Below are 15,671 nucleotides of genomic sequence, written 5' to 3' on the forward strand. Positions count from 1 at the left end.
TAATTACAAAAAAATTTAAGACCAATGTATCCTTAACTACAGCAGTATTTTCAGTAACGGTTACAGAAACGTTTTACTTGCTATGACTGTGATATGTTAAAAAAAAATGTTTTGATCAACCTTGGTTGAATGCACTGACTGTAAGTTGCTAATGACAAGAGCGCCCGCTAAATGACCAACATGTAAATGTAAAATTGAAAACTTGCAAAGAACACTGGGTAATATGTTGCTGCATGGGTAATTCCAGTAATATACTGTACATTAGATTACAGTAGCATCTTTGGTCCCGTAAAATGGATTACCGTAAAATGGATTACAGTAACTTTACTGTAAAAATAAATTACAGTAAACTACTGGCCAATTTCTGTCAGTAAGTTACTGTAAATGTTACAGGAATGCCCCCCCTGTTTCATCTCTCCATTCACCTCCAGGCTCGTTGGACACCACATGTGGTTGGGGACCTCACATAGAAACAACACATACTAGTATATTTGCTATTTTATGCTATTGATATGCTATCAATGTCACACTTCGTTGTTCTCAATAGGGAATTGAAGAGAGGCTTCAACAGATTGTTAGATAATACAAAATAAATTCAATGGTACTCTGAATAATAAACTCAAACTTATCGAATGAACTACGTAGGTTATTGAAGTTGTTCAGGAGGCTATGGAATTGTCCATTAAAGTCAGCTCTTAAATTAATCATAAACTTGTTTAATTCAGCACCTTATCAACAGATCAATAACTACAGTGTGCACTTCTTCCCTTACCCTCCACTGGCTATGTGACTTGTTTGAACAATGTACTGTATTTCCTGTGTGTGTGTGTCTGCTAATTCCTACCTTGATGGTCCCTTTGGTTCCAGTGATAACAGCATCATTTGTCAGCATCATAGTGATGGAGCACGTGCACACAGCCATTTTGTTCCCTTAAGATCAATACTACTGTTCCATCCACTTCTGAGGGTGCAAATACAAAGCATTAGATACAGCAAAAGCTTCAAACTTAACCAAATGGGAATATTGCACTACACTGTTTCTGAGACCTTCATATTGTGTCCAACTCAGAGTTGATATAAGCATGCACAACACAGAAAGCATTCATTTATTTTTGTGGGAGACTTAAAAAGGGAGACTGATATGTGAGTCAGAATAACACCAATTACCTGTGTCGATTCAGTGTCCTGTGGCTTGGATGGACTCAGGCCTCTCCCAATTGAACACCATGAAGAAAAACTGCAGGCAGTAGATTCCCAGGTCCAGTAGTGCCCCTCCACCTCTCTCTGGGCTAGGTGAGGAATGTGTGTGAGCAGGGCTTCCAGGTCAGCCCTAACCATCTGGACCTCTCCCACCTCACCCTGGCCACCTCTACAGACGCAGGGAATAAATGAGCACAGATCGTCTTGGAGACAGAGAGATATAAGGTAGATAGATATAAGAGGGATGATTTACTACTGCATACCTTTTTGATAAGCCAATCTTTCCCACCAGTAGGGGGAGACAGAATACCAGAAGCAGATCTAAGATGGTACATTCGCTGACTTCCACTGGGTGGCGCCAGAGGATTCTGCAACTGACATCTCGAAATACCCGAGGGTCACATAAGTACGTTTATTAACATCCCTGAAGTGATTATATTATGCAGATGTTTAGGTCTAAACGTATTGGAACTCTGTGCAGACCACCACACTCAACTTTATACACAAGCAGGCACTGGTGTTATAAGCAAAACTGTGATGAATCAAACAAATTATTGCAATTGTGTTCATTGATTATATTTGTATGTTGTGAGCTCTGATTTATTATCCACTGTCAATCACATATAGCTACACGTGGCGATGCTTTGTCTGTTCTGTTCCTTGTTAGCCCCTCCCACAGAGAGCTGGTTCTCTTCTCAGCAGGAGACTAAGCCACACCTTCCTTTCCCAGCCTGCAGAGGACTATAGGACGGTGGGAACTTGGTCCGGAACAGCCCATAATTGTGGGCTATTTATATCTGTCAAGGCTGCTCCTCAGGGGCCTGCTGCCGGCAGTCTCCCCAAGCCACGGAATTTAACCCAGGACAACTCTCCAGATGTGATGGAAAACATCTGGGTAGCTGCCTGGTCGGGTCTTCCTACATACAGGCCCTTCCAGTCCACCCCTTACTATCAATGTACCAGGAGAGCTGAAAGAGAGAGGGCCTCTCCCCCAGCTCACCTGATACACTACTAATAAATATCATCTCAGACTCAGTCATTTGATCTAATGGATGAAGTGGTAGTGGAGTTCACAGTGCCCTGTCTGTCCACTTTAAGTACTGTATAGTAGGTCTATGGTGGCTGGCCAGATGTGAAAAGACAATAACAGGAGCTCTAGAGAGTTCAGAAAGACTATTATTTGTGTTGTGTGATGGATATACTGTAATGTACTGCTAATATGTTATTTGTTTGTTTGTGTGTACGCATCAATGGTTAGCGGTCAATGACTGGTAATGCTGATGACTGGAAAACATTGTCTTGAGCGATCATAAACTAAACTGATGAACATGTACAGTACATATGGCCAATTCCAGTTTCAGAGTGATGTGGAATTGCCCATATGCTTCCACTCTTTCAAAACCAACACAATCACAAAGTCAAAGTATTTATTTATTGCTTTTTTAATTACAAAAAATTACTTGTAAGTGTGTTACATTGAGTACTATTGAAATAATTCCATGTTCTCGGTCTTACATTAGGCACACAAGAATGCATACAACATGTTGCGTTTCTATTTTCATCTTTTACTTCAAATAATCACTGAAGAGCGAGAGGGTTAACCTTGTAGCAAACTGCATTGAAATCTCAAACTGTACAGAACTGAACTGAGAAGCAACAAATATACTTCTATTCAGCTCAACATCCTCCCCGTGCAAGGAAAAAACAATAATTCCTCAAAGTCCACCTGTGGTTTTTCTGTGAAATTACAAAAACTTAAAATGAAAATACCCCAGCAGAATCTATAGGAATGTGATCTAGAGCAGTTTGGCTGAGCTACAACCTCCACCACCAGAGAACCCAATGGTTTCACATTGAAGTCAACAGTACAAAGCCCCTACGAAACCTCCTGATAAAGAATATCATATTAAATATACTTCCAAATATAGGGCTCAAATTTCAAAGATCAGGGACATTGGCTTGTGTGTATAAAGTATATCAAGTTTGTACACAGGTAGACAGTAAAGCTGTGATTGTTAGATTTCTGAAAAAAATTCCCAAGAATGTACTATATGGCCATATGCACTCAGAAAACTGTTTGGGTCAGTCCCAAGAAAAACACTGCATTTATTATTAGCCAGAGTGGGGCTACAAAAAATGTAACCACCCACATTGCAATGGCAAAAACAATAGATATTTCTGCAACACAGCAATAAGAGAACTAGCATAAGGATACTATAATTTACCCCTACATACTCTATCTATGCTGGGTCTACGTCTTCGCCTATGTACAGCTGATGTGTATGACAGTGAGTGAGTGTTTCTCTCAACAGCATGTGCCTGAGAAACGTCTGTCAGAGTGTAGGACTTAATCTTGTGTCCTGTCTGTCGACATGCTGCGTCCTTTTACTAATTTACTCAGGCCAAAGGGAGGAGGAATGCTTGAGCTTGTGTAGCCTAGCCTAGGCAGCATTCCAGGCAAATAGCTAATTTCCCTTAAATTTCACACAAGAGGGCCATTGAAAACAAGCAGCCTTGTGGCTCTAAAAAGACTGACCAGCCTTGAATCTGCGATAGTCATCTGGGCCCAATTTTTCAAAAGTTAACTATTGGGATTTCGCTTATCGGCTAAGATTAAATGCAAAGAAATAGAATGAATAGAACGGATGAATGATTGACTTGAATGGGGACTGCCGTTATATTCGATTTCTATGCATTTAATCCTATCCCATAGCTGAAAACTGGGCGCAGGGTAGGCTTGGGAACCCTGGGGTCCATCTAATTTCCTGTGGTGGTTGGGAACTTCCTGTCCATCCGACCGATCACAAGCCTTCATAAGGGGCGGTCCCTGTGTACCAAACCACTGAATTATTGTCTGAGTAATGACATTTATAAGGATATGGATCTGCACTGCTCAGTTACACATAGCAAAAGATAACAGTTAAGAATAATGATTTATACATGTATATTGAGTAAAGCTTGGAGATGTAAAGTAAAAGAGATGTACTTTGAGGACAACTGGAAAGTGAGGAAATGAATATTGATCACATGTGCAGTGTGTTATCAAATAAAATATTGGTCCTGGTTGATTAAGTCCCCCTTCAAAATGTTTTGGGGCATTTCCTTATAATGATAAACTGAGTGTAGGGACCATTCACCTTTTCGGTTTTCACTTCGGCCAAGACCTGACTAGATGACAACACTGATACATGTAACACGTCATTGCACCACACAGCGAAGGGGCCGACAATGGCAGATGGGAATTGTTATGGATACTAAGTGGTTAACGATAGAGCACTTGGCAAAATCACATTTGACAAGTGTTGATTCTTCTACTTGACCACCCACTGTCAGCTGTGTAGGTGTCAGCAAAGCACAACAATAAACAGAAACAACCCAGCCAATATTCTGACTATTCATCATTATTTTTCTCATTTTAACTCACCTGAGTGAACATAACAAGTGCAGTCATATTGTATAATTTTTTTAAATTTTCAGATAAAAATTTTAAGCAACCCTGAAAGCTCTCTGGTCATCGTTGGTCTTTAGAGTTGCCATTTCAGAGTTCAAACAGAAGAAATAAGCCGATGACCTGAAGCTAGTTCAGGGGTGTGACTTGTCAATACCTTCTTTCTTTGACCTTTATAGAGATCTCTGAATATGGGTATGGCTTGGCATGGCTGTCTTTGATACCATACCACACAGCCTGCATATTAGCTTCACCAAGCTCAACAATCATCATCATTGTCATCATCATTATCTGACTGTAGATATCTTATGCTCCATTGACAACTCCATCACCCACCACCCTTCTTTAAAAACAATACAAGTAAAACAAAGTAACATCTTTCTCTCTCTCATAACCCTATCGTCATGCAATCCTGTGGGTCTTTCACTCTCTACCAAAAGTGGCAGCGCTTTTAAATATTACAGTGATGTAATGACTCAGAATAGAGGAAATAAGAGAACAAATAACAACAACAAAAAGTAGCGTAATTGCACAGTCATCGGGGGCGGGGCTGGCGTTTAGGTGTTGATGGTCAACTGTCATGACAACCCATTTAGGGAGGCTGTGTCGTCTCTATGGCGATGATGGCACAGACACCTCCAGTAGGCGGTTGTTCTTGCGTTTGCAGGCAGCACTGGTGCCATTCTTAGGCCCCCCCTGGATGAACTTGACACACACCTTGTCCTGCTTGAACTGCACCAGGAACCTGCCATGGAGATAAAGAGGAAGTATGATTAGAAACATCTGACATCACATCCTGGGATTTAACTAGCCTGATCCTAGATCTGTTTGTGCAAATGTGATATTGACCGTAGCAGTTGGCAAGACGTCACAAACACATCTGGGACGAAGATTTGACAAAGGGAAACAACAGCATTGCAATGTAAAGTCAACATGGCGACGTGTCTCCGGTTCTTACTCGTCTGAGATGTTGATGTTGATTTGGTCCCCGTCTGCAGCGGTGGTCCCTGTGCGGTGGAGTTTGGTGATGATCTCTATAAGATGCTCACTGCTTAGCAAGAAGTCACCTTTGGCAGCTGAAGCAGAGCCCTATGGGTAAAAACACAGAGAGGAGTGTTAGTAATTTCAAAGTCAATATGCCTACCCAGTCTTTCCATGATTAGCACCTTAATGTTGAATTAAAAGTTATGAAGCAGAACTTTATTATTACAACTAGAAACTGTTTGAAATGACATCATTAGAATCAGTTTGCAACCAGTGGTTATGCAGCAAGCAAAGCAGGTTAATTTCAACCAGCTTTGCCAGCTGGGTAGTTAGCTAGATGGATGATGTCCATGTGTAAGTGCATCACAGTGCAGCTGGAGTAACACTCCCTGCCTCCATCACCTCTTTGAGCTTGAGGGCGAAGAAGCCGTCACTCTGAGTGCTGACCGAAACACTGGTGAGGTCTGGCAGCGGCACGCTGGCCTTCACCTGGCCTGTCTTCTGGTCAGCCAGTACAAAGTTGCTTTTGGTCAGCAAGAAGAGCCTTGGTGACCCCTGTAACAAGAAGAAGGCTAGGTTTAATACCCTAAGAATTTGGTAACATTTTATTTTACGGTACAGAAATTAGTTATTTACCTAGAAAGTACATGGTAAAATCATAATAACAAAGTAATAACCTATAGAAATATAAACACATTTATTGCAAAAACAGCATTTATTCTTGGCTATAGTGGTATAAAAGCACAGGTAGGCTGTATCTGTAAAACATACATTTTCCTAGTGTACAGCATAGTTACAGATATAATACTTATAATATAGCAATGACTCTGAAAAGCCTGTCAGTTAGACAGACCCCCTCAGGCTTTAGTACAATTATATGAACAGTCATAAACGTGACAGAGATTTTACTGAGGTAAGGTCAAATCAAAGATTATTGGTCACGTACACAGTTTTGCAGATGTAATTGCAGCTGCAGCGAAATGCTTATGTTTCTAGCTCCAAAAACAATATCTAGCAATAATACACACATAATCCAAAAGTAAAAAAACTAAAACAATAAAATAACCCCTTACACTCCTAGGAATTGGCCTATATGGATAGGGCTAAATTGAAATGTTTCTTACAGACGAAATATGGAAAGTATATGCATAACCATGGTAGTAATTAAAAGGGAACAGTTTAGAGATTATGCGAAAACACAACAGTTCACCTGACAAGACAGAATCCAAACATTACACTGTTGATTTTGTGTTAATTTTCCATTTACTGTACTTTTCACCACATTTGTTGATAACGAAATCTGAAAATACTCTGGATACATTCAGTATCATGATAAGAATATTCTTGGAAAACCTGGGGTTGGTGCACCATAAGAAAAAAATTGATGAAAGAACGAGATTATTATCTAAAAATAGCCCTAAGATCCAAATTAGAGCATGACAGACGTAGGTTTACCATGTTGAGAAATAAGGTGATGAAAGAAATCAGACAGGCCAAGGCAAACTTTTTTATTAACATAATTGGTGAAGCAAAGGGAAATTCTAAACTGATCTGGGAGAATCTAAAAAAGTTAACAGGGAAATACCATAGTAACACTGCAAAAAGACTAGAAATCATGGTGAATAACAATCTAACACAGGATGCAGTCGAAATAGCAATAGCCTTCAATTCCTACTTTATTGACTCTGTCAGGGTACTGACACAGAACCCCTCCACTGGTTTTTTGGGCTCAGTGCTAGTAAATGATGCTCAACCTGTCTTCATCATAAGGGAGGTTTCTGAGTCAAAGGTAGACAAGGTGATTAGCTCACTAAAGAACTCTAAAGCCAAAGATGTGTTTGGGATGGACTCTACCTTTCTTAAAAACTACAAAGAGTCACTCATTGGCCCCATTACTAAGGTCACCAACACATCTATTGGTCTCGGGGTGTTTCCAAGGGTATGGAAGTCGGCCATAATAACGGCCATCTTTAAATCAGGCGACCCTGCTGACGTGAGTAACTACAGGCCCATTAGTATACTACCTGTGGTGTCAAAGGTTGTTGAAAAGTGTGTAGCAGAACAACTGATTGCCCACCTCAACAACAGCCCCTTCACATTCCATTCCATGCAGTTTGGCTTCAGAGCGAAACACTCCACAGAAATGGCCAACTGCTTTTTTCTGGAAAATGTGAAGTCCAAGATGGACAAAGGGGGCGTTGTTGGGGCTGTGTTTCTGGACCTAAGGAAGGCTTTTGATACTGTTAACCATGAGATTCTCATCACAAAATTGTCCAAGTTCAACTTTTCCCCCGATGCCTTGAGATGGATGAAATCATACCTTGAAGGCAGAACTCAGTGTGTCAGAGTGAGCAATGAGCTATCGCCCACTCTTAGCTATGATGTGGGTGTGCCCCAAGGGTCAATACTGGGGCCCCTCCTGTTCAGCCTGTACATTAATGATCTGCCTTCTGTCTGTACTGGGTCTGAAGTTCAAATGTATGCAGATGATACAGTGATATATGTGCATGCAAAGAGCAAACAACAAGCTGCACAAGAACTCACTACTGTAATGGTTCAGGTTACAAAGTGGCTCAGTGACTCGTGTTTGCATCTCAATGTGAAAAAAACTGTTTGCATGTTCTTCACAAAGAGGGCAACAGATGCTACTGAGCCAGAAGTCTATGTGTCAGGGGAGAAGCTCCAGGGGGTATCTGATTTTAAGTACCTTGGCATCATACTTGATTCCAACCTCTCTTTTAAAAAGCATGTGAAAAAGGTAATTCAAATAACCAAATTCAACCTAGCTAATTTCCGATTTATACGAAATTGTTTGACTACAGAGGTAGCAAAACTGTACTTCAAATCTATGATACTCCCCCACTTAACATACTGCTTGACTAGTTGGGCCCAAGCTTGCTGTACAACAGTAAGACCTATTCAGTCTGTCTACAAACAGGCTCTCAAAGTGCTTGATAGGAAGCCCAATAGCCATCATCACTGTCACATCCTTAGAAAGCATGAGCTCCTGAGTTGGGAAAATCTTGTGCAATACACCGATGCATGTCTTGTATTCAAGATCCTAAATGGCTTGGCTCCCCCTCCACTCAGTATTTTTGTTAAACAGAAAACCCAAACATATGGCAGCAGATCCACAAGGTCTGCCATGAGAGGTGACTGTGTAGTTCCCCTAAGGAAAAGCACCTTTAGTAAATCCGCTTTTTCTGTGAGAGCTTCCCATGTCTGGAATACACTGCCATCAGACACACACAACTGCACCACATATCACTTTCACAAAATGCTTGAAGACATGGCTAAAGGTCAATCAGATTTGTGAACATGGTCCCTAGCTGTGTGTTGCCGCTCTCCATGTCTGTTGTCTGTAACTTGTGAGGTGTGGAAACATTTTGTTGCTTTTATGAATTTTGTCTTGCTGCTTTTTGTTCTATGTTGCTCGGTCTGTATGCTACGTCTTGCTTGTTCTATGTTGTTATTGTCTATATTGTAATTGTTTTTAATAACCTGCCCAGGGACTGCGGTTGAAAATTAGCCGGCTGGCTAAAACCGGCACTTTTACTGAAACGTTGATTAATGTGCACTGTCCCTGTAAAAATAAACTCAAACTCAAACTCAAGACAAAAAAAAATGAAAGGGTTTGAGTGAGAGGACTAACTGGTCTCTCCAAATGGCCACACACCTCTCCAAAGTGAGCACAGTTCCTAAGTCATATCAATGCACTTTTATGACTCAAAGAAGTTTTCAACTATAAGGTGCTTTTTTGAGCTCTCCTAGCTGTGCCGTTGAGGAACTAGAGCAGCACACTGGTAGTTGTTTTGTTTGGAACACAGCCCTGCATCCCTGCCTTTAAACAATTACTGTTGCTGTTTACGCAATTCAAAAACATTCCATTACAAATCACAATCTGGGTCAGGTGGGCATCATTTGAAAGCTTGTTCTATTGCAAACATGACTAGCTAAATCATAAAATACAATCTTACAGTGTTAGGCTTTCACTAGGCAATTCAGAGAAGCAGACACATTTTGGTGTGCATAGAATGAGTCATGAGTGCATTCAAATGTGTGGCCACGGCAAATTGTCTTCACAATACATCATTCTGTTCAGGACAACCCAGGTCGCTTAGGTCAGTCATTTTGCCCATGTTCAATCGAACAGTAACTGAATACCTCGATGCCCGTCTGCCTGCTTATATAACAAGCCACGGCCTCACGACTCACTTTCTGTAGGAGCAAACCATTTACGTGAACGGGGTGGTATACCTAATAAACTGTCCACTGAGTGTATAGACAGTATGGACAGTATTTGCATAGAAAAGGTGTGTACAGCAGTAGTTATATAGGATGAGCCATGGCTAGAATAAAGTATATACATACAGTGCCCTCAGAAAGTATTCATACCCCTTGACTTATTCTACATTGTTGTGTTACAGCCTGAATTCAAAATGGACTAAATAGATCTCACCCATCTACACACAATACCTCATTGATGACAAAGTGAAAACTTGTTTTTAGAAATGTTAGCAAATGTATTGAAAATTAAATATATAATTTACATACGCTTTCACACCCGAGTCAATACTTTGTAGAAGCACCTTTGGCAGCGATTACAGCTGTGAGTCTTTCTGGGTAAGCCTCTAAGAGCTTTCCACACCTGCGCTGTGCAACATTTGCCCATTATACTTTTCAAAAGTCCTCAAGCTCTGTCAAATTGGTTGTTGGTCATTGCTAGACAACCATTTTCAGGTCTTGCCATAGATTTTCAAGTAGATTTCAGTCAAAACTAACTCAGCCACTCAGGAACATTCACTGTCTTCTTGGTAAGCAACTCCAGTGTAGGTTTGGCCTTGTGTTTTAGGTTATTGTCCTGCTGAAAGGGGAATTCATCTCCCAGTGGCTGGTGGAAAGCAGACAACCAGGTTTTACTCTGGGATTTTGACTGTGCTTAGCTCCATTATGTTTATTTATCCTGAAAAACTCCCCAGTCCTTAACGATTACAAGCATATCCATAACATGATACAGCCACTATGCTTGAAAATATAGAGAGTGGTACTCAGTAATGGGTTGTTTTGGATTTGCCCCAAACATACCACTTTGTATAGCCACATTTTTTGCAGTATTACTTTAGTGCCTTGTTGCAAACAGGATGTTTTGGAATATTTTTTTTAGAATTGAGGAGTAACTACAATGTTGTTGATCCATCCTCAGTTCTCCCATCACAGCCATTAAACTGTTTTAAAATCACCATTGGCCTCATGGTGAAATCCCTGAGCGGTTTCCTTCCTCTCCGGCAACTGAGTATTGATACACCATCCAAAGTGTAATTATTAATCAAATCAAATCAAATTTTATTGGTCACATGCGCCGAATACAACAGGTGCAGACATTGCAGTGAAATGCTTACTTACAGCCCTTAACCAACAGTGCATTTATTTTAAACAAAAAAAGTAAGAATAAAACAACAACAACAAAAAAGTGTTGAGAAAAAAAGAGCAGAAGTAAAATAAAGTGACAGTAGGGAGGCTATATATACAGTAAAATAAAGTGACAGTAGGGAGGCTATATATACAGGGGGGTACCGTTGCAGAGTCAATGTGCGGGGGCACCGGCTAGTTGAGGTAGTTGAGGTAATATGTACATGTGGGTAGAGTTAAAGTGACTATGCATAAATACTTAACAGAGTGGCAGCAGCGTAAAAAGGATGGGGTGGGGGGGCAGTGCAAATAGTCCGGGTAGCCATTATTAGCTGTTCAGGAGTCTTATGGCTTGGGGGTAGAAGCTGTTGAGAAGTCTTTTGGACCTAGACTTGGCACTCCGGTACCGCTTGCCGTGCGGTAGCAGAGAGAACAGTCTATGACTAGGGTGGCTGGAGTCTTTGACAATTTTGAGGGCCTTCCTCTGACACCGCCTGGTATAGAGGTCCTGGATGGCAGGGAGCTTTGCCCCAGTGATGTACTGGGCCGTAACTTCACCATGTTCAAAGAGATATTCAATGTCTGCTTTTTAAATGTTTTACCCATCTACCAATGGGTGCCCTTCTTTGTGAGGCATTGGAAAACCTCCCTGGTCTTTGTGGTTGAAATGTACTGCTTGACTGAGGGACCTTACAGATCATTTTATGTGTGGGGTCCATAAATGAGCTAGTCACTCAAAAATCATGCAATTTATGTGACCTGTTAAGCACATTTTTTCAGCTGAACTTATTTAGGCTTGCCATAACAAAAGGGGTTGAATACTTGACTCAAGACATTTCAGCTTTTCATTTCTAATTTGACATTTTGGGGTATTGTGTGTAGGCCAATGACAAAAATAAATCTACATTTAATCTATTTTAAATTCAGACTAACACAACAAAATGTGGAAACAGTCAAGTAGTGTGAATACTTTCTGAAGGCACTGTATAAAGTGGGTAAAACAGTATGTAAACATTATTAAAGTGACCAGCTTTAAATGACTATGTACATAGGGCAGCAGTCTTGAACTTGTCGATCTGATTTTGCTAAGGTAAGGTACTTCATCTGATTTTGCTGAGGTAAGGTACTTGTTGATCTGATTTTGCCGAGGTAAGGTATTTGTTGATCTGATTTTGCTGAGGTAAGGTACTTGTCGATCTGATTTTGCTGAGGTAAGGTACTTGATGATCTGATTTTGCGGAGGTAAGGTACTTGTTGATCTGATTTTGCTGAGGTAAGGTACTTTGAGAAAGGTACTTGCCTTGCCGTTGGCCCTGTTGATCTTGTTCACCACGTCAGCCAGTAGCACCTTCTCCTCCACAGCACTGTTCAGCTTCTGGTACTTGGGGTTCTTCTGGATCTCCAGATAATCTCCTTTGAAAGGCTGGCTCACACTGAAATAATAATAATGCATGTATTTTATATAGCGCTTTTCATGGACCTAAGAAAGCAACAGAGAGGAACCTGCAGCAATTCATAGATTATACTCAGAGGAAAAATGTGCCAGATTCACTGCTTGGAACATTAGCTTTACGTCAAACATTATGTAATGTATTAAATCAAAAAGGACAATATGATATACCTGCTGGGGTACAGAGCCTTTTTGTCCTTGAAGATCTCACTGGCCTCCAGTTTCTCCTCATACACAGCCTTCTTCTCCTTTGTGAACTGGCCCCTGTACTTCTTGCACTAATCATTCAAAAAATACATAATCAATCCCTAGGAAATGTGTTATATTGATGTCCCCCGTACTGTAAGTTATAAAGCCAGCGCGCAACGCTGGTTGTACATCCGTACAACCAGTTTACAACCAGGTTGTAATCTGGTTATAATGACATATCAATCAGATTTGCCCGCTGGGTAGTGGCATATACTACTTGACGCTTATAATAATTTGTAGGATCAGTGATGACCACTTGAAAGAACTGCCAAAGATAATAACTAACTGACCCTCCAGAGGTGGAAGATCCTCCTGAGCTCAGTGTGAGCTCCCTCCAGGAAACTGTAAGGCTGGGCCAGCCAGGTGTTGTCTATGGGGGACATGGAGGGCATGGTAGTCTTCAGACCCAGGAAGTACTTCTGCATCTGGAGGGAGGGAGACGGGCATATATTCTATACCTCCCATTCAGACTTGGATTACTGTTGACATTCAGGAACATATAGAACCGGTTTCCCGGACAAAGATTAAGCCTTGTCCGAGAAGCATGTTCAACTGAGATTCTCCATTTAATGTGCTTTTTAATACAGGACTAGGCTTAATCTGTGTCCGGGAAACCGGACCCTAGTGATTCAGAAGAACAGTGCTTAAAAGGGACGGACGGCTCATTCCTGCTAGGCTGGTCCCCGATCTGATTGTGTTGTCTTGCCATCTTGCTCCCACTTACAATTCTCTGGATGATAAAGTTGTAGATCTTCTTGCCAGCGTTGGCCCTAAAGAATTTCCTGTACTCCTGGCGCACCTGTAACCAAGGAGACAACTGATCATCACCATAGTGATCTGATTTGAGGAATGATATCACAACAACACTGATTGACATGACTCTAGAACAGGACCCTCCAACCCTGTTCCTGGGGAGCTCTTGTAGGTTCACTCCAACCCCAGTTTTATCTAAACCGATTCCTCTCATCAACCAGCTAATTATTAGAATCAGGTGCACTAGATTAAGGGTTGGAGCAAAAATCTACAGGACAGAAACTCTCCAGGAACAGGGTTGGAGAACCCTTCACTAGAACAACAGGCAGACGTGGTTAGTTAAACAATGAACCCAACGTACAAAGGGAGAGAAAATATTATACTGTAGGTAAATTGCTGAGCATTCAACAAAACTTTGATCAGAATTTGACTTTTCTCCTAAATGGTTTTGCTGAAAATGAGATGTTACATAAATTGATGAGGTCAATTTAAATCACACTGATTGGAGTCAGTTAATCGTTAACAGGTGCTGAGAGCTTCTCTGTGATGTGCAAAGGTGACGTGCACATTGTGCAGTCAATTAGTGAGAGGATTGGGGCCACTCAGACTACAATAATACTGGTGAAAAGGACAAGAGAATGGAGTAGATATAGCATCAGACAAAGCGGAAGCTAGACAAAACAACAGGTCAAAACAGTAGAGAAATGGGACACAACCAGGACACCTGGACGAAAACAGAGCGAAAGATGATATGCTACATTGGGACTGAGTACATGTAGAGGGTTAGATAGCTTAGCGTGCAGACAGGACAGACAAACATGGCTAGAGAGACAGTCAGACAGACATCCAGGCAGCCTCTGCCATGTCAGTCAGGGCAAGTAGTAGCCTTTGACCTCTCTGTTAAGGGGCTGCAGTCTTCAGGAACAAGCAGGGGTAAAGAAAAGCAGCTGTCACTCAATTATAACCAGCCATAGCCAGCTTATCTAAAGCCCTGGGTTATATAGGGCAGATTTAACCTCATGGCACACATCTGAATCCTCTAAACACTGGACGTGGAACGTAATAATGTAATGTGTGTCACTGCAGGGATAGAGGAGAGGAGGGAAGGTAGGAGGGGCATATACTTTGGTACTGGACTGCCCAGATCTCAAATCAGTCACTCTGGAGCTTGCATGCATTAACTGGGACATCACTGTGTGGTTGGTCCAGGGGGCTCCCGAGTTTTGACAGGCTGAGGCTGGCTACATGCTGGTTTTGTGAAGTGTGCCTACCCCTCCAACACCAAAGGCAGGGGTGATGTCTGGGAGGTAGGGGGTGGCAGGGTGTAAGGGCAGGGTAGAAGGGTGGCTGGAGGGTAGTAGGGAGTGGCTGGGCAGGATAGTAGGGAGTGGCTGAGGGTAAGAGGGAGTGGGCAGGTATACCTGGAGTCCCCGCCAGTAGGCCCAAATGACAGCGACGGCGTGCTTACGCCTGGCCTCCTCCTTCAGGCGCCTTAGCTCCCTGCGTGCCTGTCGGGAAGAAGGGAGGAAAAAGAGGGAAGGAAAGAGTGAAAGGAGGAAATAATAAACGACTGATATGGAGGAAGAGACACTGCCCTGTGTGAGGACACATCACACAAGAGCCTGTCTAGTTAGCAAGATCCTGAAGACAATTGAACCCACTATGGGAAGAATGCAACTATCATGAAATAGACTACAGTATTATTAAATGTGTATGTACTGTACATCTATATTGGCTAGAACCTTTTTATTTAAACAGGTGGCTCTGTTGAGCAGGAGCAAAGTACAAAGTTCAAAGGTTTCTCCAAGGTTCCATACACTGCATTGCACACAAAAAAAACAATCACTGCAAGCCTCAAGGAATCAGCAAGCAAAGAGTAGCAGCATGCAACTTCTAAAGAGAACAGCATGCAAAAGGTGAGGCTTGGGCCTCAGGGAGGAATAGAAACACAACACACCCAAACATCCTGACAGAGTGTGTTGGTGGTTTGGGGTAGGGCAGGCACAGGGTCTATCCAAGGTTCCAGACACTGTGCGAGTGTGTGTGTGTGTGTGATGCCAGTCTAGCGCGTGGCAAAATTCCCCCTGCCGCACCCCCGTCTTCCTCACCCCCCTCCCGATTTCAGTCTGGATCAGCTATAATCCATCAGGCTGCATAGCAAAGAGGCTTAAGTGACTG

The 15,671-nt window shown here is 41.9% G+C and overlaps 1 protein-coding gene across 7 annotated transcripts in view; it reads right to left on the reverse strand.

The window, feature by feature from the left end:
- Window positions 1–2,613: 2,613 nt before the first annotated feature.
- Window positions 2,614–15,671, reverse strand: part of LOC311129826 (unconventional myosin-Ib-like) — a 122,038-nt gene continuing 108,980 nt past the window's right edge. For all 7 annotated transcript variants that reach the window (XM_084162284.1, XM_084162289.1, XM_084162287.1 and 4 more), the window contains 8 exons: window positions 14,915–15,001; window positions 13,465–13,539; window positions 13,031–13,165; window positions 12,663–12,769; window positions 12,342–12,474; window positions 6,035–6,187; window positions 5,607–5,737; window positions 2,614–5,393 (listed from right to left, as the gene is read on the reverse strand). In XM_084162284.1, the coding sequence (XP_084018410.1) occupies window positions 5,261–5,393; window positions 5,607–5,737; window positions 6,035–6,187; window positions 12,342–12,474; window positions 12,663–12,769; window positions 13,031–13,165; window positions 13,465–13,539; window positions 14,915–15,001 (954 nt within the window). In that variant the 3' untranslated portion in view covers window positions 2,614–5,260. The remainder of the gene's footprint in view (window positions 5,394–5,606; window positions 5,738–6,034; window positions 6,188–12,341; window positions 12,475–12,662; window positions 12,770–13,030; window positions 13,166–13,464; window positions 13,540–14,914; window positions 15,002–15,671) is intronic.

This window comes from Coregonus lavaretus (genome assembly GCF_964263955.1).
Source record: "Coregonus lavaretus genome assembly, chromosome: 5".
In the NCBI taxonomy this organism is placed as follows: domain Eukaryota; kingdom Metazoa; phylum Chordata; class Actinopteri; order Salmoniformes; family Salmonidae; genus Coregonus; species Coregonus lavaretus.